We start from the raw sequence: 22,949 nt of genomic DNA on the forward strand, positions 1-22,949 counted from the left end.
CTACCTCTGAGCTAAACCCCCAGCCCTATTATTCTTTATTTTGAAACCGGGTCTCACTGAGTTGCAGAGGGCCTCACTAAGTAGCTGAGGCTGTCCGCAAACCGCGATCCTCCGGTCTCAGCCTCCCAAATGCTGGGATTACAAGTGTGCGCCACCACGCCCAACTGACCTGGACATGGAGTTTAGAAATAGCAGGCCGAAAGCTGGGCTTGTAATCCCAGTGCTTGGGAGGCTGAGACAGAAGGGTCGCATGGGTTCAAAGTCAGCCTCAGCCACTTAGGGAGGGTCTTAGCAACTTAGGAGACCTTGTTTCCAAATAAAGTATAAGATAGATCAGGGAATATAGCCTGGAGGCCGAAAAGCCCCTGGGTTCCACCCTCAGTACCGCAAGATAAAGAAAAAAGGAAGGAAGGAAGGAAGTTTGAAAGAAGAAAGGGAGAGCAGGCCGGGCTTGGTGGCACACACTTGTAATCCCAGCATTTGGGAGGCTGAGACAGGAGGATCTCAGTTCGCGGATAGTCTCAGTTACTTAGTGTGGCCCTTAACAACTCAGTGAGACCCTGTTTCAAAAATAAAAATAAATAAATAAAAAGTCTAAAAAATAGGGCGGGGGCTCAGAGGTACAATGCCCCTGGGTTCCACCCCCAGTACTGCAAAAAAAAAAAAAAAAAAAGGGAAGGAAGGAAGGAAGGGGGTGGAGAGAGAGAGAGAGAGAGAGAGAGAGAGAGAGAGAGAGAGAGAGAAAGGAACGAAATCTCAGCAGGACATTTCAAGATGGCTTTCCCTGTTCCCAGATGAGGAGATGGTGTGTCAGGGCCTGGACCAGAGGCAGTGTGATCTTCACCTCACCCCTTTCTTAGCTCAGCACAGGACCCCCATACCCTGTTGCCAGCAACATCTGTCTCTCCTGGGGTAGCCGTGTGAGCACCGCTCCCTGGAGCTTAGATTTCTCGAGACTCCTAAATAGGTCTTCAGGATTAAAAAAAGAGAAAGAACCCCAATGCCAGCCCTGCCCAGCGCCTCCGCCAGCCCCCCTGCACAAGTCTGTGCTCCGCAGCTGAACACAGAGACCATTTAATTCACTTAGGGGCCTGGCAATTTCATGGGGGAACATATTGAATTCTAATATTTATAATTCTTCTCTAAAGATGATCCCAGACTTTAAGCAGCAAATTGCAGAGCTGGAGAAACAGAAGGAAGATCTTGAAACACGTCTGCGTGAACAAAGAGAGAAGATGCAAGGTCGGCCAGAGCCCCCACGAACCTGCTTTTAAACGTTGTTTCCGGTACCTAGGGAATGGTGTAGAAAGCCCATGGGTGCAGAGGTTTTGCATTGTTTCTGCTGGGGCCAGACGGGTAATGGAGAGGTGAGAGGGAGGCCAGTTATAGGGCGCAGAAAAGGATGGGAGCATTTAACGATGGCCGCCTCCAATTCTGCTCACTTCTACCAAATGGTAATGTAGGCCCCCGTGTTGATGGGTTGTCGTGTGTGTGTGTGTGTGTGTGTGTGTGTGTGTGTGTGTGTGTGTTACTGGGGATGGAACCCAGGGGCATGCTACCTCTGAGCTACACCCCCAGCCCTATTTTTTATTCTTTATTTGGAAACAGGGTCTCACTGAGTTGCAAAGGGCCTCACTAAGTAGCTGAGCTGTCCAGGAACCGTAATCCTCCTGTCTCAGCCTCCCAAATGCTGGGATTACTAACGTGCACCACCACGCCCGGATGCTTTAAACTTTTTTTTTTTTTTTTCTGGTCCTGGCAATGGAACCCAGGGACCTCTACCTCTGGGCTACACTCCTGACCTATTTTTTTAATTTTATTTTGAAACAGGGTTTCACTAAGTTGCTGAGGCTGACTTCAAACCTGTACGAGCCTCCTGTCTCAGCCTCCCAAGTACTGGGATTACAAGCGTGCGCCACTACACCTGGCCTGGTTTAAACTTTTTTAAACCATTGTTCAGACCCAACGAAATCTAATCTCTGGCTAGACACAGTGGAAGACCTCTGATAACTGAAAATAATCTCAAAGTCAAATCAGAACGCAGTGACCTAGCCCACCACAGGACTGACGGTTCTCCTCCCTACAGGAAAGCTAGAGGAACCGTTTAGTAAATTACATCACAGTCAGGAAGAGGACGGAGCACACAGAAAGTAAGTGGCCACGTGTGAACCGGCTGAGGTGTTTGCCTGTCTCTGGGAACCTCCGCTCTCACAAGACGGTTGCACCGATGCCAAAAGTTCTTCTGTCTGTTCCTCAGATCCTTGGGAGCCCAGGATGAAATACACACCAAAGCAAAAGAAGAGCTGACGGGTGAGATCCGAGAGCTGCAGGAGGCCAGCGAGCACTTGAAGAAGCAGCGTGAAACCCAAGGCCAAACCGGGAATCATTTCCAGCAGGAGGCATCTCGGCTCACCATGGAGAAGAGGGTGAGGAATTGGGGATGTGTCAATCCGAGGCCCTGTGTGTGCAGATGGTGCTGAGAGAGGGATCTGCTGCCCGGAGCACAGGACTTACCGCTGTGGACCAAACACTTCCCCTCAGAGCCGCCTTTTTCCTGCTCTCAAAAGGCAGGCTGTCTCTGGGGTGACCTTGGGGACTCACAGGCTGCACCCGTGGGGACCGGAGGAGAGGGTGGCGCAGTGCAGGCCTGGTTCCTGAGCGCTGCCCCTGGACGGCATCGCTGGAGAGGAAGACGCCCTGGTCTGCAGCACATGCTGAATGAGGAGGCTAGCATCTCATGAAGGGGATTTTCTATTGGCTGTGTGACTCTGGAGGGGAGAGGCTGCACCTGCCCTTCACTTGAAATGTTGATAAAGAGCCTAACACATCTACACAGAGCAGCAGCGGGGAGAGGTGGCCACACAGAGTGGAAAAGTCACAGTAGCCCTCCACACACAGACGGGCTGACTGCGGGGGGCTGGACCGGCGAAGCCTGAATCCTTTTCGTCAAATTCTCAGAATTCAGAGATCACCTAAGCACTCTGTTGTTTATAGAAGTTCTTTCCTCTTTCTTCTCTCCTTCCTTTCCTTTCCCTCCCTTCCTTTCTCCCTCCCTCCCTCTTTCTTTCTTTCTTTCTTTCTTTCTTTCTTTCTCCCTTTCTTTCTTCCTTTCTTTCTCTTTCTTTCTTTCTTTCTTTCTTTCTTTCTTTCTTTCTTTCTTTCTTTCTTTCTTTCTTTCTTTCTTTCTTTCTTTCTGATACTGGAGATTGAACTCAGGGGTATTAACCTCTATTCTCCAGCCCTATTTTTTATATATTATGAAACAGAGTCTCATCAAGGTGCAGAGGGCCTCACTAGGTTGCTGAGACTGGCCACAAACCTTGCGATCCTCCTGTCTCAGCCTCCCAAGCACTGGGATTACAGGTATGCGCCACCATACCTGGCTTAAAAAAATATCTCTAGCCAGACGTGGTGGCGCACACTTGTAATTCCAGCATTTGGGAGGCAGAGACCGGAGGTTCACGGATATCCTCAGCTCCTTAGTGAGCCCCTTGGCAACTCAGTGAGACCCTGTTTCAAAAATAAGATGACTAGGCCGGGCGTGGTGGCGCACGCTTGTCATCCCCGCGCTCGGGAGGCAGAGACAGGAGGATCGCGCAGGTTCGAAGCCAGCCCCGCGCGCTGGCTTAGGAGACCCTGTTTCCAAATAAAAATGTAAAAATAGGTCTGGGAGTGTAGCCCGGAGGTAGAAGGGCTTCCAGGAACCCCAGTACCACCAAAAAAAAAAAAAAAAAAAAAAGATGACTAAAAAATAGGGCTGGGGGTGTAGCTCAGAAGTACAACGCCCCTCAGTTCCATCTCTGGTACCTCAAAAAAAAATCTTTAATATCTAGGACTTTACTGGTGCTTAAGCCAAATTTAGCATAGACAAGGCCACCTCCGTATCAGGTAGTAGAAGCAAAACAGGCTTAGATCTTTGCAAATGGCTCCAGCAGACATCCAGAGTCCATTTTCCCATGCTCTTATTTTTAAATTCTCTGTGATGGATTTGAGTAAGATGAAGATAGGTCAAGGTATATGTAGTATATTCATACACTATGATGTAATTCTTCCATAAAGAGGTATGGGATAGCCTCTCATCTCAGTACTTGGGAGGCTGAGACAGGAAGATCGCAGGTCCCAGGACAGCTTCAGCAAAGTAGCAAAACTCAGCAACCTAAAGAGACCCTGTTTCAAAACAAAGAATAAAGCCAGGCGTGGCGGCGCACGCTTGTAATCCCTGTAGTCGGGAGGCTGAGACAGGAGGATGGTGGTTCGTGGACAGCCTCAGATGCTTAGTGAGGCCCTTCGCAACTCAGTGAGACCCTGTTTCAAAATAAAGAATAAAATATAGGGCTGGGGCGTAGCTCAGTGGTAGAATGTCCCTGGGTTCCATCCCCAGTACCACACACACACACACACACACGTACACACACAGAGTAAGAAATATTGAGGCGTGCTACAGCACATGCAAACTTGAAAGAATGCTATGTGAATGAAGCCAGACACAAAAAATTACGTATTACATAATTTCATTTATATGAATTATCTAGAATAGGCAAGTCTGTGAAGACAAAGTAAATTAATGATGGGGGGGGCTGAAGGGAACAGGGGGACTAAAGAGTGGTAGTTAGCCGGGCATGGTGGCACATGCTTGTAATCCCCGCGCTTGGGAGGCGGAGACAGGAGGATCGCGCAGGTTCAAAGCCAGCCGCACTGGCGTAAGAGACCCTGTTTCCAAATAAAAATATAAAATAGGTCTGGGAGTGTAGCCCGGAGGTAGAAGGGCTTCCAGGAACCCCAGTAACACCAAAAAAAAAAAAAAAAGACTAGTAGTTAAAGGTAATGGTTTTGGGAGGGGACAATAAAAATTTCTGACATTAGTTAGTGGTGGTAGTGACACAATTCCAGCCACACTAAAAACATTGAAATGTACACTTCTTTTTTCTTTCTTTCTTTTTCAGTACTGGGGTTGAAACTCAGGGGCATTCTACCTCTGAGCTACACCCCCAGCCCTATTTTTTTATTCTTTATTTTGAAACAGGGTCTCACTGAGTTGCAAAGGACCGCACTAAGTACCTAAGGCTGGCCTCGAACTGCGACCCACCTGTCTCAGCCTCCCGAATTCTGGGATTACAAGCATGCGCCACCACGCCTGGCTGAGCTGTCCACTTTCAATGATGGATTGTATGGTATATGAATTAATATTCAATAAAGCTGTCACTAACCAGACATGGTGGCTCACACCTGTAACCCCAGTACTTGGGAAGCGGAGACAAGAGCATCGCAGGTTCACTGCCAGCCTCAGCAACTTAGTGAGACAGTCTCAAAATTAAATATAAAATAGGGCTGGGGGTGCAGCTCAGGGGTAGAATGCCCATGGGTCCAATCTCCAGTACCACATAAGTAAATAAATAAATAAATAAATAAAATCTGTTAGCCATAAAAAAAAAAAACAGGTGAAGAGAGCCGAGCAGGTGGCGCACGCTTGTAATCCCCACGCTTGGGAGGCTGAAACAGGAGGATCGCACAGGTTCAAAACCAGCCTCAGCTGCTTAGTGAGGCTCTCAGCAACTTAGGGAGACCCTGTTTCTAAATAAAATATACAGTAGGTCTAGGGGTATAGCCCGGAGGTAGAAAGCTCCTGAGTTCCATCCCCAGTACCACACACACACAAAAATTATAGGTGAAGATGAGACTAATATCCTTGTTTCTCTCATTTTCTGAAGGATCTTGAAGAAGAATTAGATAAGAAGGATAGAGTGATTAAAAAGCTCCAAGATCAAGTCAAGACTCTAACCAAGACGATTGAAAAAGGTAGGAACACGCTATCCATTCCTCAGGCTTCTGAGCTTCGCACTAAGGCCAGCACGCACTATGGTGTGCGCCTCCCCTGTGGTCCAAAGCCTTCGCAACGCAGAGGAGCGCTGCTCAGCCAGCCGGGCGTAGGTAGGACCTCGTGACGGGCCAGAGAGGACGCCGAAGGCAGGAAGGCAGCGCACTCACTGCCCATCGGTGATCATCAGAGAGGCTCCTGGCCTCCCAGGGACACCCTCTCTTGAACACCGTAAAACTCTTCCTCTGTTAGCTCCTCCTTTTATTTTTATTATTTATTTATTTTGTGTGTGTGTGTGTGGTACTGGGGATGGAACCCAGGGGCATTCCGCCTCCGAGCTGCACCCCCTGCTCTATTTTTTGTTCTTTATTTGGAAACAGGATTTCACTGAGTTGCAGAGGGCCTCGCTAAGTAGATGAGGCTGGCCATGAACCAAGACCCTCCTGTCTCAGCCTCCTGAATGCTGGGATTACAAGCATGCACCACCATACCTGGCTTATTTTTATTTTTATTCAATTATTTATTTCTTTATTTATGTGGTACTGGGGATGGAACCCAGGGGCATTCTACCTCCAAGCTGTACCCCCAGCCCAGTTTTTTATTCTTTATTTTGAAACAGGGTCTCACTGAGTTGCAGAGGGCCTCACTAAGTAGCTGAGGCATCTGCGAACCGCGATCCTCCTGTCTCAGCCTCCCAAGTGGGGGGATGACAAGCGTGCGCCACCACGCCCAGCTCAGCTCCTCCTTAAATGAACTGTGCTCACCTTCCCTCCCAGTCACGTGTGAGGATTAGCGAGTGTCCCAATTTTTATTAAGAGCGAAGGAGACAGTCAAGAAGGTTGAACCCGGCTGAACTTCCTGCTCAGCGCGTCCTCGGCCCCCCAGCCCCGGCCTCTGCCCTGAGTCCTGGGCTTCACCTGCATCCTCTCTCCCTGGTTCTTCCTTACGGTTCCTCCTCCTCCAGCTCCCTTGTTCGGGCTGTGCCCACAGCTCCTGCTCCTTTTTCTGTGCTTTACTCTCACCTTGAATTTGGAATACTCCAAACCAAACCAAGGCTCTTTACCCTGCAGTGCTAAGTGATCCATGCCATCTGCCCCACGGGACAGGGACCAGATCTGTCCTCCCCATAGTGAGCGGAAGGAAGGGATGAGCCACTCTCCCCACCAAGGACTATGAAAGCTGCATGAGAAGGACCACAGAATCCACGTCCCGCCTCCTTTCCCTGGGTCCCAGGTCCTTTGCCCTTTAACATTACTTTTGCTTTTTCTGGTATTACCCCCAACTCAGCCTTTCTAAGTCAGACCTCATCCGCTTCTCTGCCTGTATCAGTTATCTGTTATCAGATAAGCCCTCGCCCCAAAACCTAGCAACCTAAAGCAAGTGCCAGCTAATGCACGGTTGCCAGGTCAGGAATCCAGGAACAGTCCAGCGGGTGATTCCGGCTGAGCTTTCAGGCTGTGGACATCTATCCTCTTTTCTGTCTTCTGACCTCCAAAATTATAAATTAAAACTCTGTGTCACCTGGGCTGGGGATGGTGGGGTATAGCTCAGTGGTAGAGTATGTACTTAGCGTGCAGAAGACCCTGGTTTCAATCCCCACCCCCAAAATTGTGTTGTTTTAAGCCACTGAATTGATAGCGACTTGTCCTAATAGTCATAAAACATTAACCCAGCACCTGCGGCCGGGACAGTCTGGTGCCTGGCACACCAAGCATTTCCTGCATCAGTCCCTTCCCCAAGGCACGTTGATGACAGACAATTCCTCGGGTTTCTTTCCCGTCCCCGCAGGCTGCAGACCTAAACAAAACATTCCTTCAAAAAGCTCAGCCTTTTGCATCGGCTGTACTCACCCCAGCACTCACAGACAGAAGTCACCACTGGGAGAAAGTCTTCCAAGGATATAGTGGAGCCTTAAGCTATCAGAAAGCTACAGAAGTTCATGTGCAAACCGGCAAGAACAGGGTAGAAGGAGACCCAGTAGGCTTGTCATGAAACCTGTGAACCTTGCTTGTATACACTTGGCTAACTGTTCACCTCTGTCCACAGCCAACGATGTGCACCCATCCTCAGGATCCAGAGAGTACCTCGGAATGCTGGAATACAAGAGAGAGGACGAGGCCAAGCTCATTCAAAACCTCATTCTTGGTAGTACACCTGGCGCTCTGGCCTTTTGCTTTCTCCTGGGAACTTGAACATTAGTCGACACCAGATTCCTGGGCCTGGCGAGGCCTCCTCCTCTTCTCCCTTCATTCAGTGCTTCCTCTCCTAGCCTGGAGCTCCTCAGCTTCCACAGCACTTACCAGACACGTCTGTGTCGAGGAGGGGAGACTGTTCATTGTAGAACACTGAACACCCCTGACATCGGCCCATCAGAAGCTAGGAGCCACCCCTAGCTGGGAAAATAAAAAATGTCTCCAAACGTTGTCAAGTGTCTCTGAGAAGGCCAAAATGGTCCTTGGCAGAGAACCACTCCCCTCATCTTTTCCCGAGTCTAATCATAAGATAAACATTGGAGACACATCTCTTCATCTCCCACCGGAGCTGTAATGGAAGTCCCTGTGGCTCGGTGCTGCGTGTGACTCTGCGGAGAAATCCGCACACAGGCGTGGTGAGGGGCTCCCCGGGCAGGCTCCAAGTGCAGCTCGTCCCACGGCGCACACTCGAGGCTTAGAGGCTTGGAACCAGCCTCGCTGCGGTCTTCGCCAGGACCTTTCCCAGGGTGTTCCAGGAGAGGGGGAAAAGCTGCCTCCCTGCTGGCTGGTCCCAAGATCTTTAAGCAGAGAGCCGATCCGCAGCCTTACTTCCTCTGATGCCCCCACAGAGCGCACTGGCGCCCCAGGCTGGCCCTGCTGTCCCGTCTTCACGCAGCCACGGGGAGACTTATTGCTTCTACAGACTTTTCCTCTACAAATTCTCTTTTCCCTTCAGCCCCCTCTGTTTCTCTGCCGTTCTCTACTGTGATGCCCCCAGTGTCCCTGTTCAAAGGGTTTTCACGTATAGCCTATCCTCATCAAAGAGCCTGGGGAGGGGGTGTATGGAACTGGGGCGCCTTTCTTGTATTGAGGGTCCAAGCTCCAGGGTCTGTACACCAGGAAGATTACTTCTGTCTCTTAGCTGGACTTTTTAAAAATTTTTATATGTATGTATGTTATGTATGTATGTATGTATGTATATGTATGTATGTATGTATTTTTGTGGTGCTGCTGGGGATTGAATGCAGGGGCATTCTACCTCTGAGCTATACCCCCAACCCTATTTATTTATTTATTTATTTATTTATTTATTTATTGCGGTACTGAGGATGGAAACCAGGAGCATTCTACCTCCAAGCTACACCCCCAGCCCTATTTTTTATTTTTTTATTTTTAAACAGGGTCTCACTGAGTAGCTGAGGCTGTATGTGAACCACAATCCTCCTGTCTCAGCCTTCTGAATGCTGGGATTACAAACGTGTGCTATCACAACTGGCTTTTTTTTTTTTTTTTTTTTACTGGGGATGGAACCCAGGGATATTCTACCTCCGAGCTACACCCCAGCCCAATTTTTTATTTTTTATTTTGAAACAGGGTCTCACTAAATTGCCGAGTACCTCACTAAGTACCCGAGGCTGGATGTGAACCCGGATCCTCCTGTCTCAGCCTCCCAAATGCTGGGATTACAGGTGTGCACCACCACGCCCGGCCTTAGCTGGACTTTTAAAATAGAGAAAGTACTTTGTAAAGGAGGGGTGTTGGGAGCAGCTGGCACCTGTGTGCGCTTGCCAAGGAGGGACCCAGACTGGATTCCTCAGGGAGAAGAGAGGTCCGGTTGTACTGAGGCCCTGCACCAACTGCAGAAGTGTGGCGACCAGCCCCAGGGAGAGCTGGTCGTCAGCTGGGACCCTCCACTCTCTCTGCTCAGACCTGAAGCCCCGCGGTGTGGTGGTGAACATGATTCCTGGGCTGCCAGCGCACCTCCTGTTCATGTGCGTGCGCTACGCCGACGCTCGCAACGACGCCAGCATGCTGAAGGCCCTTATGAACAGAATCATTAACGGGATCAAGCAGGTGGTGAAGGTAGGAGACTGCCCGGGACGTCGGCCCCGATATAAGAACACCCTGGGCTTGGGGGGCGGGGTGGGGGGGCGCACGTTTGTAATCCCAGCATTTGGGAGGCTGGGACAGGAGGATCTTAGTTTGAGGACAGCCTCAGCTACTTAGGCCCTTTGCAACTTAGTGAAACCCTATTTCAAAAAATAAAAAGACTAAAAAATAGGGCTGGCGTGTAGCTTGGAGGTACGATGTCCCTGGGTTCCATCCCCAGTACCGACAAAAAGAAAGAAAGAAAAAAAGAAAGAAAGGAAGGAAGGAAGGAAGGAAGGAAGAAAGAAAAAAAGAAAGAAAGAAAGACAATAATAAAGAACAGGGTTGTGTGAAGGCTAACATAACAGCAAGATAAAATTCACTGCTGCCGCGCATGGTGGCTCACACTTGTAATCCCCGCGCTCCGGAGGCGGAGACAGGAGGATGGCACAGGTTTGAAGCCAGCCGCACTGGCATAAGAGACCCTGTTACCAAATAAAAAAGTATAAAAATAGGTCTGGGAGTGTAGCCCAGAGGTAGAAGGGTTTCCAGGAACCCCAGTACCACCAAAAAATAAAAAAATATATAAATAAATAAAATTCACTGCTAACTTTCTCTCTGGCTGCGATATGATCCTAAATCCATTCTGAGTTCACTGGGTCCTTCCTACCCAACCTCAACAGATTTTTTTTCCTCTTAAGGAATAAATGAGACAATACTTGAAACTGAGCATCAAAGATCTTTTAAAGAGACCTTGTGCTCAACAGTTAGAGCCGGGCGTGGTGGCACACGCTTGTAATCCCAGTACTTGGGAGGCTGAGACAGGAAGATCGCGGTTCGCGGACAGCCTCAGCTACTTAGTGAGGTCCTTTGCAACTCAGTGAGACCCTGTTTCAAAACAAAGAATAAAAGCCAGGCATGGTGGCGCACGCTTGTAATCCCCACACTTGGGAGGCAGAGGCCAGAGGATCACACAGGTTTGAAGCCAGTCTCGCTGGCTTAGGAGACCCTTTTTCCAAATAAATATATATATATAAAATAGGTCTGGGAGTGTAGCCCGGAGGTAGAAGGGTTTCCAGGAACCCCAGTACCACCAATAATTAATTAATTAATTAATAAGGACTAAAAAATAAGGCTGTGGATGTAGCTCGGAGGTAGAATGGCCCTGGGTTCCATCCCCAGTACTACAAAAAAAAGAAAGAAAAGAAAAGAAAAGAAAAGAAAGAAAGAAAGAAAGAAAGAAAGAAAGAACGAACGAACTGTGGACGTAGCTCAGTGGGAGAGCCCCCCTGAGTTCTTTCTCCAGTGCCAAAAAGAAATCCAGAGGGAAGATGCGTGCGCCCTTGGCGCCAATGCGCCAGTCGTGACCAGGTTCGGTGTGATCTTGTCTTACTGTTTCAGGACCACTTAGAAGACTTTGAGATGCTCTCCTTCTGGCTCTCCAACACTTGTCATTTTCTCAACTGCCTGAAGCAGTACAGCGGGGAGGAGGTAGGCACACCGCGTGTTTTGTGCTTTTCTGGTTGTAGGCTGGGCCTTCCTCATGACGCCGAGCTCACGGCAACTCAGTGAGACCCTGTTTCAAAAAATAAAAAGAATAATAAAAATAGGACTGGGGGTGTAGCTTGGAGGTAGAATGCCCCTGGCTTCTATCCCCAGTACTGGAAAAAAAAAATGGTGATATCATTTCATAGTCCCACCGGCAGTTTTGGGAAGTTTCCAGCATCTCAAATCTTAAACAACACTTGGTATCAACAGATATTTTTATGATTTACCAATGTCATAAGTATAAATTGATACCTTTTTTTTTACTTATATTGCTTTACCTGATCTCTACTGAGGTCAAGCATCATTCCAAACACTTACTGAGCATTTGATTTTCCTTTTCATCTGTCTCTTCACATCCTTTCTCCATTTTTCTTAGGGTTGATTATTTTCTTAATGGTTTGTAGGAGGTCTTTATATATCATGAATAGACAATAGTTAATAATATTCTTTATGGAGTTTTTCGCCGTATGGTTTTTTTATATATACTTAAATCCATCAATCCTGTTCTTTTTTGTATGTGTGTGTGTGGTACTGGGAGTGGAACCCAGGGGCTTCTCTACCTCCGGGCTATACTCCCAGACCTATTTTATACTTTATTTGGAAACAGAGTCTCAATAAGTTGCTGAGAGCCTCACTGAGTAGCTGAGGCTGGCTTCGAACCTGTGCGATCCTCCTATCTCAGCCTCCGAAGCGCGGGGATGACAAGTGTGCGCCACCACACCCAGCAATCCTGTTCTTTTAAGATTTATCTTGTTTAAGAAATTTTTATCTACCCTCAGATTATAAGTATATTCCCTTCTAAAACTTTGTAGTTCACATTTAGAGTTTGCAATTATGTTTTTATCTACCCCAACTTGGTGTGATTATTTATTAATCCCAAAATATGCAGTATATAATGATCTCATATCTTATTCTATGTGGCTTGCCAATTGTTCCGATGGAAATAAAATAAAATACAAAATTAATTCCACTGATAGTATAACATAAAAGGAGAAATGAGTATAGAAAATTCAATTTCTGACTAAAGAATATCAAAGTGCAAGAAAAGAGGGATGGGAGGTGCTACAATCAGCCGGGTAAAACACACTGGCGTCCTTAAGACAGTAATGGAAGTGGAGATATTTAACACTATATATATTTTCTTTTTTTTTTTTTTTTTTTTTTTTTTTGCAGTTCTGGGGATGGAACCCAGGGGCATTCTACCTCCAAGCTACGGCCCCAGCCCTATTTTTTATTCTTTATTTTGAAACAGGGCCTCAGGAGTTGCAAAGGGCCTCACTAAGTAGCTGAGGCTGGCTGCAAACCTCGATCCCCCTGTCTCAGCCTCCCAAATGCTGGGATGACAAGCGTGCGCCTCCATGCCTGGCACTTATTCACATTTTAATCATTTTTATATATTTATTGGTGCCTTATAGGCTCACGTCATAACGCACTTCCTAGTGATGGTGACACACGTGCATACAGCACCTGGTGGGCTTTCCCCAGTCCCCTCCCCACTCTCCCTTCCCCATACAGGGTATTCAGATGGACATTGGTATTCTCACATATGTATATGATATCAATGGAAGTAATTCCTCCATTGATTCTCCCCCTCCTAGACCACCTCCCTGGCTCCACTGGAGTCTCCCCTTCATTTTCATACCTGTAATCCCAGCATCTGGGAGGCTGAGACAGGAGAATCCTGATTCCCAGACAGCCTCAACTACTTAGTGAGGCCCTTTGCAATTCAGTGAGACCCTGTTTCAAAAAAAAAAAAAAAAAGAATAGAAAATAGGGCTGGGGGTGGAGCTTGGAGGTAGAATGCCCCTGGGTTCCATCCCCAGTACCAAAATAAAAAAGTTTTAAAGTGTAAGAGTTGTAGCCGGGCGTGGCGGCGCACGCTTGTCATCTCCGCGCTTGGGAGGCGGAGACAGGAGGATCGCGCAGGTTCGAAGCCAGCCTCTCTGGCTTAAGAGACCCTGTTTCCAAAAATAAAAATAGGTCTGGGAGTGTAGCCCGGAGGTAGAAGGGCTTCCAGGAAACCCAGTACCACGAAAAAAAAGTGTAAGAGTTCTAGTAAGTGTTGATTATAACATTATTAGTACACATAGCATTTTAATTTTCTACGTAGCTACAGTATTCTAATATTTATATGCTCAAAATCACTTTTAGGAATTCATGAAGTATAACAGTCCACTTCAGAATAAGAATTGCCTGAACAACTTTGACCTTTCAGAGTACAGACAGATTCTTAGTGATGTCGCTATACGCATATATCAGCAGTTAATTATTGTCATGGAAAACAACATCCAGCCGATCATAGGTAAGAAGAGAATTACTGACGAGAACATGTCACGCCAACATTCCGTCTTTTGAAAACGCGAGCTTGGTATTTAGAGTGTTATGAATAACATAGTTTAAAAAGTCAAGAAAACATAGATGTCCACTCCTTTTTTTTTTTTTTTTTTTTGGTGGTATTGGGGTTCCTGGAAGCCCTTCTACCTCCGGGCTACACTCCCAGACCTATTTTTACATTTTATTTGGAAACAGGGTCTCCTAAGCCAGCGCGCGCGGCTGGCTTCGAGCCTGCGCGATCCTCCTGTCTCTGCCTCCCAAGCGCGGGGATTACAGGCGTGCGTCACCACGCCCGGCTTAGATGTCCACTCCTTAATCTTCACTTGTTTGAATGATTCCATAAATAACAGTTTCCTTTCTGTAAGGATGATTCATCTGGAAGGAGAAATGTGCAAGCGTGTCTACTGTTTATGTGATATTTCTACTTCTTAGGTGGTTCTTTCGGGAGCTTTAGCACATTTTTCTGAAATTCTAAATCCCCATGCAAATTGTTATATACTTTCCTCAGTTTTCTGAAACTAACTTTAAACCCTAGATTTAAATAGTTCCAGACCATGAGTTATTGCTCCATGCCTGGAAAAAGAGCTACTGCCTTACTGTAAACAGTGGTGTGCACACGCACGCACACACACACACACACACGCGCACACACACACCCTGGTGCTCTCAAATCTTTGTTGTTGTTTTTTGTTTTTGCAGAACTGGGGATGGAACCCAGGGGCATTTTACCTCTGAGCTAAACCCCCAGCCCAATTTTTTTTCTTTATTTTGAAACAGGGTCTCACTGAGTTGCAAAGGGCCTCGCTATGCAGCTGAGGCTGGCCTCGAACCGTGATCCTCCCGTCTGTCTCAGCCTCCCGAATGCTGGGATTACCAGCATGCGCCACCACCCCCGGCTGCTTCTTTCATTTTTTCTATCACGGCTCCGTCCCCCTAACTCCTGTAGAAACTCCCGTCCCCCGAAACAGACCCCGCTAGGCGACAGGAGGTGCTCTGTGCGGAGCTGGCTGGCGGTGCAAGCAGCAGTCCACCTGGCTGACTGCCGGCGCCATTCCTCCTCTCCCGGCAGTGCCAGGCATGCTGGAGTACGAGAGTCTGCAGGGACTGTCGGGCCTGAAGCCCACCGGCTTCCGGAAGCGGTCGTCCAGCATAGACGACACGGACGCCTACACCATGACCTCCGTCCTGCAGCAGCTCAGCTACTTCTACAGCACCATGTGCCAGAACGGCCTGGACCCCGAGCTCGTGCGGCAGGCCGTCAAGCAGCTGTTCTTCCTGATTGGGGCCGTCACCCTCAACAGCCTCTTCCTGCGCAAGGACATGTGCTCCTGCAGGAAAGGGATGCAGATAAGGTACGGTCTGCAAAGCGCCGGGAGCCAGCGAGGCCAGGGAGCACGCTCTAAACACACCGTTGCTCAGCCCCGCCGGACCACTAGAGCTGCCGCCAGATGCCCAGCGCGCAGCCCCTCACGCCACGGCGCTCAAACCTGACGCTCTGGCCCAGTGGCCTTAACTGGGAACTAGGAATTGTTTTCAATTCTGGCCTTTGCTGGGCATGGTGGTGCATGCTTATAATCCCAGCATTCCGGAGGCTGAGACAGGAGGATCACAGTTTGCGTAAGGCTTTATTTATTTATTTACTTTTATTTTTTGGCAGAACTAAGGTTTGAGCCCAAGAGCAGTCTACCTCTGAGCTCTACCCCCTGCCCTATTTTTTTTTTCTTTTTTCTTTTTTTTTTTTTTTTTTTGTGTGTGTGTGTGGTACTGGGGATGGAACCCTTCTACCTCTGGGCTACACTCCCAGAACCTATTTTTATTTTTTTTTTTTAATTTGGAAATAGGGTCTCTTAAGCCGGCGAGGCTGGCTTGGAACCTGTGCGATCCTCCTATCTCTGCCTCAAAAACGTGGGGATTACAAGCGTGCGCCACCACACCCGGCTTATTATCATTTATTTTTTGAAACAGGGTTTCACTAAGTTGTGGAGGGCCTAAGTAGCTGAGGCTTCTCCTCAAACCGCAGTCCTCGGGTCTCAGCCTCCCGAATGCTGGGATTACAAGCGTGCGCCACCACGCCCAGCTCGCAATCATTTTTATTTGCTAAGATGTTTCCCCAAGTCCAGAGCTCTTCCAGCCCCTCACCCTAGACCACCGCACCCCTTAGAACCATGTGTCATCAGAAGCGGCACCTGGCCCATCCCCTCCTGTTAAAAGTGAGAGGCTGCGGGACCTTGCTCCTAAGCTCTGGGTAACCGCTGCTGCCTCTGGAGCCCCGGGGACTTGGCGCCTTCCCGTCAAGTGTTCTCTGCTCCTCTGGTTTCTCAGGTGCAACATCAGCTACTTAGAAGAGTGGCTTAAAGATAAGAACTTGCAGAGCAGCTTGGCCAAGGAGACGCTGGAACCCCTCTCGCAGGCGGCCTGGCTGCTCCAGGTCAAGAAGACCACGGACAGCGACGCCAAGGAGATCCACGAGCGCTGCACCTCGCTGTCTGCCGTGCAGGTGACCCAGCGGCCCGCCCGGCCACCCGCCCTCCAGGACAGGTCATCAGCAAGGTGCCGGCTGCTGGTCGCACCTGACGGCAGAGCACACTGATCTCCCGCCACCCACCCTTTACCTAATAAGCATTTATCACATACTAACTCTAGCCTCCAGGCACAAAAGGCATATGATATTTCCCTGCTCATTTAACTCAGAGATGTATAGGTGTGAGGGGTGAGCAAGTGCGAGGCTGGGCGGCCGGGGGCTGGCCATCGGCCCCTCTAATCACGTGACCTGTCGTTTCTGCCTCCTCCCCCTCCTCCTCCTTCAACAACTTCTTCCTCCTCCTCCTCCTCCTCCTCCTTTCTCCTCCTCCTTTTTCTTCCTCCTCCTCCTCCTTCTTCTTCTTTGTGGTACTGGGGATGGAACCCAGAGCCATTCTACCTCCAAGTGACACCCTCAGCCCTATTTTTTATTCTTTATTTTGAAACAGGGTCTCACTGAGTTGCAGAGGGCCTCGCTAAGTAGCTGAGGCTGTCCTCGAACCAGGTTCCTCCTGTCTCAGCCTCCCGAATGCTGGGATGACAAGCGTGCGCCACCACGGTTAACTCTTAGTCTTCTTTTCTTTTTCTTCTTGAATTGCACCCAGGGTCCTTCTACCTCTGAGACACACCCCCAGCCCTATATTTTTTATTTTGAAACAGGCTCTCGCTAGGTTGCTGAGGACTTTGCTAAATTGCTGAGACTGCTTTCAAACCTGTGATCCTCCGGCTCAGCCTCCCAAGTCCCAGCTACTGGGACTACAGGCCTGCGCCACCACACCTAGCTTTTGTTCCTATCTTCTGTTCCCATCTCCCCTTGTTTTCTCTCTTTTTGGAAAAAGGTAACACATAGTTCCCGAGCCAAATTAGAGTATAAAAGAGCTGTCTGTGGTTGCCGTATTTCATATCTGTTATTTCATAGACAGAGTTCTTCGTTTTCATCATCTAACCCCATGTGATGTGATGTTCGCAGATCATAAAAATCCTTAATTCATACACACCTATAGATGACTTCGAGAAAAGAGTGACTCCATCCTTTGTGCGCAAAGTCCAGGTGAGACCCTTCAGGATCCGCCTCAGAGTTTCCCCTTCTAAGATAGACAGCCTAGCCCGGCACGGTGGTGCACGCTTGTCATCCCAGCATCGGGAGGCTGAGACAGGAGGATCGCGGTTCACGGACAGCCTCAGCTACTTAGTGAGGCCCTCCGCAACTCCACGGACAGCCTCAGCTACTTAGTGAGGCCCTCCGCAACTCAATGACACCCTGTTTCAAAAATAAAAAGACTAGGCCGGGCGTGGTGGCGCACGCTTGTCATCCCCGCGCTTGGGAGGCGGAGACAGGAGGATCGCGCAGGTTCAAAGCCAGCCGCACTGGCTTAAGAGACCCTGTTTCCAAATAAAAATATAAAATAGGTCTGGGAGTGTAGCCCGGAGGTAGAAGGGCTTCCAGGAACCCCAGTACCACTAAATAAATAAATAAACTAAAAAAAATAGGGCTGGGGATGTAGCTCAGAGGTACAATACCTCCCCCGCTGGGTTCCATCCCCAGTACTGAAAAAAAAAAAAAAAAAGATACAACCTATGTGAAATCCAGGACTAAAGGACACTTACCATCCGTGCACATGAACAGCACCCACTTCAAAGGCAGCAGGCATTTTCCCAGGGTTCAGAATTCATTTTAGTCCTGAAGGGAAGGGAATTAAAACTTACCCAAACCCGAAGCCAGGCACTATGATCCTTCAGCAGTTCTTGTCTCTGATCAATCTTGGAATCCAGTGCAAACAGAGCTGAATGGAATCAGGGACCCGTGGGTCCGGGTTTCTTATGCAGTCACTAAAGTTTCTCCCCACTGAAGTAGGGCAGCAGGGCCCCAAGTTTGGTTCCCTGAGGGTCCTGCAAAACCCTTCCCTTTTTCAGACACATTATCTTTTTTTTTTTTTTTTTTTTAGTGGTACTGGGGATGGAACCCAGGGGCCTTCTACCTCCGGGCTACATGCCCAGACCTATTTTATATTTTATTTGGAAACAGGTTCTCTTAAGCCAGCTGAGGCTGGCTTCGAAGCTGTGTGATCCTCCTGTCTCAGCCTCCCAAGCGTGGGGATTACAAGCGTGCGCCACCATGCCCGGGACACATTATCTGTTTGAGGCAGGATTTTCTTCATTTAGTTCAGCGAAAATAATGAATTTTAACAGATCAAATGCAAAAGCAGTTGTGAGATCTTGAGTCTCATGTTAAGTCAGACATTAAAGAGATCTACAGAAATATAAAACGATACTACTTCTCACTGAAGTTTTAGAAAATTAGTGGTTTTTCAACGCAAAGGTTATGCTTAACATTATTGGATTTGTTATTTCAGTGAGTTGATGACTGTTTTAAATTATTGCTTTCATTACTGATATAGTAAATTTCAGTACACAATGCTCTGTGGCATCCTCATACTTTTTAAGAATATAAAAGACTTCTGAGACCAAAGGGCTTGCAGATGACTAGATGAAGAGGAAAATAGGTTCAATAAAAAATGTCATGCTTACTTGGGAGGCTGAGGCAGGGGGAGCTGGGTTCATGACCAGCCTCGGCTACTTAGTGAGGCCCTCTGCAACTTAGACCGTTTCAAAATAAAAAGAATGAAAAATAGGGCTGGGGGTATAGCTCAAAGGTAGAATGTCCCTGGGTTCAATCCCCAGTACTGCGTACACACACACGCACACACGCACACACGCACACACACATCCCCAGTACTGCGTACACACACACACGCGCACACACACGCACACACACACGCACACACGTAATGCTTGCGTGAGATATATTCATGCTAGGACTTCGAAGTATTCCCCGAGGGGCTGGGCGTGGTGGTGCACGCTTGTAATCCCAGCATTCCATGAGAATACATAAAAATAAAAAAAATTAATCAGTCCATTCTATGGGAAATTAACTTCTGGAACAAAACAGAGGAAGCAAACATTTGTGAAAGTTGGCCAGAAAGCCTGGATTAACCCTTTCCCTTTGGGCGGTGGGGCTCAGGGCCCTGTGGTGTCCCTGGCGTGGTGAGAGCTCTCTGTGGGCGCCAGGTTGTCCTGCCCCTGACCTCCAGGCAGCAGCAGAGCTGGAGGCGCCGCCGCCCCGTCCACTTTCCCTGTGCTTCTGATTCCAGGCCCTCCTGAACGGCCGCGAGGACTCGGCGCAGCTGATGCTGGACAGCAAGTACCTCTTCCAAGTCACCTTCCCTTTCACGCCGTCCCCACACGCCCTGGAGATGATCCAGATCCCCAGCACCTTCAAGCTGGGCTTCCTCACCCGCCTATAGCAGGAGAGAAGGCCAGGGCGCACTCCTCCAGGCCCAGCGGAGGTCAAATAGCGCAGCTGATTCCCTACAGGCGGAAACGCTCTGGAAGGTGGCTTCAGGAAGAAAAGGGGCCGTGTCATGACCCTCTTGCTCCAACCCAATGGGGGTGGAAGGGCTCACGGGCTCTTTATTAAAACACCTCTGCAGTAAAAAGAAAATATCTTATTTCAAACTCCTCTAATGTTTAAGAGACTGTTTCGGTCTAAATTTAATCCTAAGAAATATGTTATAATAAGTATAATTATAATAAGGCGTATATTAACTGTGTCTATTTTAAAAATATATTACAAAGTTTAATCATTGTGCCATTTATCATCTCCTCTAAAAGGATATTTCTTTAAATTATACCTGCCAATATATTTGCTGTATGTGTTTTTTGTTGTTCTTGTTGTTGCTGTTGTTTAATTTTATTTTTCCCGTACTGAGGATGGAACCCAGGGGCATTCTACTTCCGAGCTACACCCCCAGCCCTATTTTTGATTCTTTATTTTGAAACAGGGTCTCACTGAGTTGCAAAAGGCCTAAGTAGCCGAGTCTGGCCGCGACCATGATCTTCCTGTTTCAGCCTCCCAAATGCTGCGATGACAAGCGTGCACCATCATGCCCAATTTTTTGTTGTTTAATATTTTATGCCACAACTTAGCCGGGTGTGGTGGCGCATGCTTGTCATCCCAGCATTTGGGAGGCCGAGACCGGAGGATCGTGGTTCAAGGACAGCCTCGGCTACTTAGTGAGGCCCTTCGCAACTCAGTGAGACCCTGTTTCAAAATAAAGAATAAAAAATAGGGCAGGGGGTGTAGCTCGGAGGTCAAATGCCTCTGGGTTCCATCCCCAGACCCGCAAAAAAAAAAAAAAAAAAAAATTATGCCATAACTTCTCTTAAAGATAGCTGGGCATGGTGGCATATACCTGTATTCTAGTACTTGGGAGGCTGAGACAGGAGGAGCACAGGTTCAAGGCCAGCCTCAGCTACTTAGTGAACCCCTTTGCAACTCAGTGAGACCCTGTTTCAAAATAAAGAATAAAAAAAATAGGGCTGGGGTGTAGCTCGGAGGTAGGATGCACCTGGGTTCCATCCCCAGTTGCAAGAGAGAAAGAAGAAAGAAAGAAAGAAAGAAAGAAAGAAAGAAAGAAAGAAAGAAAGAAAGAAAGATGGAGGGAGGGAGGGAGGGGGAGGGAGGGAGGGAGGGAAGGAGGAAGGAAGGAGAGGGAGGGAGGGAGGGAAGAAGGAAGGAAGGAGAGAGAGAGAAATAAAATAGGATTAGGGATGTAACACGGAGGTAGAATGTCCTGATTCCATTTCCAGTACCGCAAAAAACAAAAACAAAAACAAAAATGGCCAGGAGTGGTGGCGCACGCTTGTAATCCCAGCATTTGGGAGGCTGAGACTGGAGGATCATGCTTTGCGCACAGCCTCAGCTACTTAGTGAGGCCCTCTGCAACTCAGTGAGACCCTGTTTCAAAATAAAGAATAAAAAACAGGGCTGGGGTGTAGCTCAGAGGTAGAATGCCCCTGGGTTCAATCCCAACACCACTAAAAATATATATTTAGAAAAGAAGCAGACATGAGTGCCGGCTCCGGCTCTGGCTCTGTCTCCCCGGGGCTCGCTGGCTACACCCTTGCAAGGGCTGCCAGGCACTGGCTGGCGAGTTTCTGGTCCTCAGTCGTGAGCGTGGCGCCTCGACCAGACCTTGCCTGCACTATACCAAGCTGCGTCTCTTCTTTCTCCTCCCGCACCTTAGGATTCACGCCTATCTTTTCGCACTTGGTCCGGGCATCAGGGCATGGACCATTCCTTCCAGCAGCCTGTGAGCTCCTGGGGTCTGCGCCCCTTCCGACTTCACGATCATCTCCATGCTGGTGAGATGGGAGAAGACTGAAGGAGCAAGGGCCTGATGGAGGTGTCAGGGCTCAGAGTAGAGGCAGTCAGAAAAGGAGACCTCGTTCGGGGGCGAGGAGACCTGTGGAGGCTACCTGTGGGTTAGAGAAAAGACGGAGACACCTGCTCCCAAATCTCGATCGGTCCCTTAAAGCTGGAGCTTTGGAGACAGCTGACACTGACAGATGCTGACAGCAGGCAGTCACGGGTGAATGCTGGGTTCAAAGGAGTTGATGTGGAGTCAAACCGGCCGAAATCAGCCTCCTGCTACAGAGGGCAGAGAAAGTGGCCCACGGGTTAAGAGGGGTCCTGGCCTTGTGGGTGGGCGGCAGGCCCAAGGGTCCAGTGAGTGAAATAAACAGCGCACCCCAATGGTGGGAGGGAGGCAGGCTGAGCCGTAGAGTCCAGATAAGGAGATTAGACGCCAAGATTAGACACTGACTGCTTTTACCCTGCACAATTCGACTGCCACTTCTCGCCCGTCCTTTCAAGTGTTGACTCAGTGAAAGGTAGGTACGGTTAATGTTAGCGTACTTAGGCTCTCTGGATTTTGTTCTGTTTTTTGGTTTTGTTTTTGTTTGGTTTTGTTGTTTTGTGGTGTTGGGGATTAAACACAGAGACATTCTACCTCTGAGCTATACCCCCAGCCCTATTTTATTCTTTATTTTGAAACAGGGTCTCACTAAGTCGCTAAGGGCCTCACTAAATTGCTGAGACTGGCCGCGAACCCATGATCCTCTTGTGTCAGCCTCCTAAATACTGGGATTACAGATGTGCCCTATGACACCTGGGTTAGCAGTGTCCAGGTGCGCCCAAAGCAAGGTATTCATAACGCTTTCTGTGCTCCACTGCACACCTGGATGACGGTTTAGGTTTTATCGTCTGTTTCTGTGTTCTAATTTTTCTACAAATCACATGAATTTTTTTCTTTTTCTTTTTCTTTTTTTTTCCTGTGGTACTAGGGATGGAACCCAGCGATATTCTACCTCTGAGCTACACCCCCAACCTGGTTTTTTATTCTTTATTTGGAACCAGGATCTCACTAAGCAGCTGAGGCTGTCCTCGAACTGCAATCCTCCTGTCTCAGCCTCCCAAATGCTAGGATTACAAGTGTGTTGCCGGGCGTGGTGGCGCACGCTTGTAATCCCTGCGCTTGGGAGGCAGAGACAGGAGGATCACGCAGGTTCAAAGTCTGCAGCGCGCGCTGGCTTAGGAGACCCTGTTTCCAAATAAAAAAGCAAAAATAGGTCTGGGAGTGTATCCCGGAGGTAGAAGGGCTCCCAGGAACCCCAGTATCACCAAAAAAACAAAACAAACAAGAACAACAACAAAAAAACAAGTGTGCACCACCACGTTCAGCCATCACACCCGGCTCTTAAACATCTATTTTTGAGTATACCAAAATGTGAAAAGGAGTCCTCTGGGTGGTAGGAATTATAGGTGATTC

The 22,949-nt window shown here is 48.4% G+C and overlaps 1 protein-coding gene across 1 annotated transcript in view; it reads left to right on the forward strand.

Annotated features, from left to right (window-relative positions):
* The window catches only part of MYO5C (myosin VC), a gene marked incomplete at both ends in the record, with an annotated part of 95,947 nt that extends 76,364 nt beyond the window's left edge, over nucleotides 1–19,583 (forward strand). Inside the window, 12 exons of the mRNA XM_080707006.1 lie at nucleotides 1,149–1,242; nucleotides 2,087–2,150; nucleotides 2,258–2,426; nucleotides 5,709–5,796; nucleotides 7,862–7,960; nucleotides 9,716–9,870; nucleotides 11,278–11,367; nucleotides 13,576–13,726; nucleotides 14,828–15,110; nucleotides 16,081–16,255; nucleotides 17,249–17,329; nucleotides 19,431–19,583. Of these exons, the coding sequence (XP_080563132.1) occupies nucleotides 1,149–1,242; nucleotides 2,087–2,150; nucleotides 2,258–2,426; nucleotides 5,709–5,796; nucleotides 7,862–7,960; nucleotides 9,716–9,870; nucleotides 11,278–11,367; nucleotides 13,576–13,726; nucleotides 14,828–15,110; nucleotides 16,081–16,255; nucleotides 17,249–17,329; nucleotides 19,431–19,583 (1,602 nt within the window). The remainder of the gene's footprint in view (nucleotides 1–1,148; nucleotides 1,243–2,086; nucleotides 2,151–2,257; nucleotides 2,427–5,708; nucleotides 5,797–7,861; nucleotides 7,961–9,715; nucleotides 9,871–11,277; nucleotides 11,368–13,575; nucleotides 13,727–14,827; nucleotides 15,111–16,080; nucleotides 16,256–17,248; nucleotides 17,330–19,430) is intronic.
* Nucleotides 19,584–22,949: the final 3,366 nt, after the last annotated feature.

The sequence above is a fragment of the Muscardinus avellanarius genome (genome assembly GCF_963383645.1).
Source record: "Muscardinus avellanarius genome assembly, chromosome: 12".
Lineage (NCBI taxonomy): Eukaryota > Metazoa > Chordata > Mammalia > Rodentia > Gliridae > Muscardinus > Muscardinus avellanarius.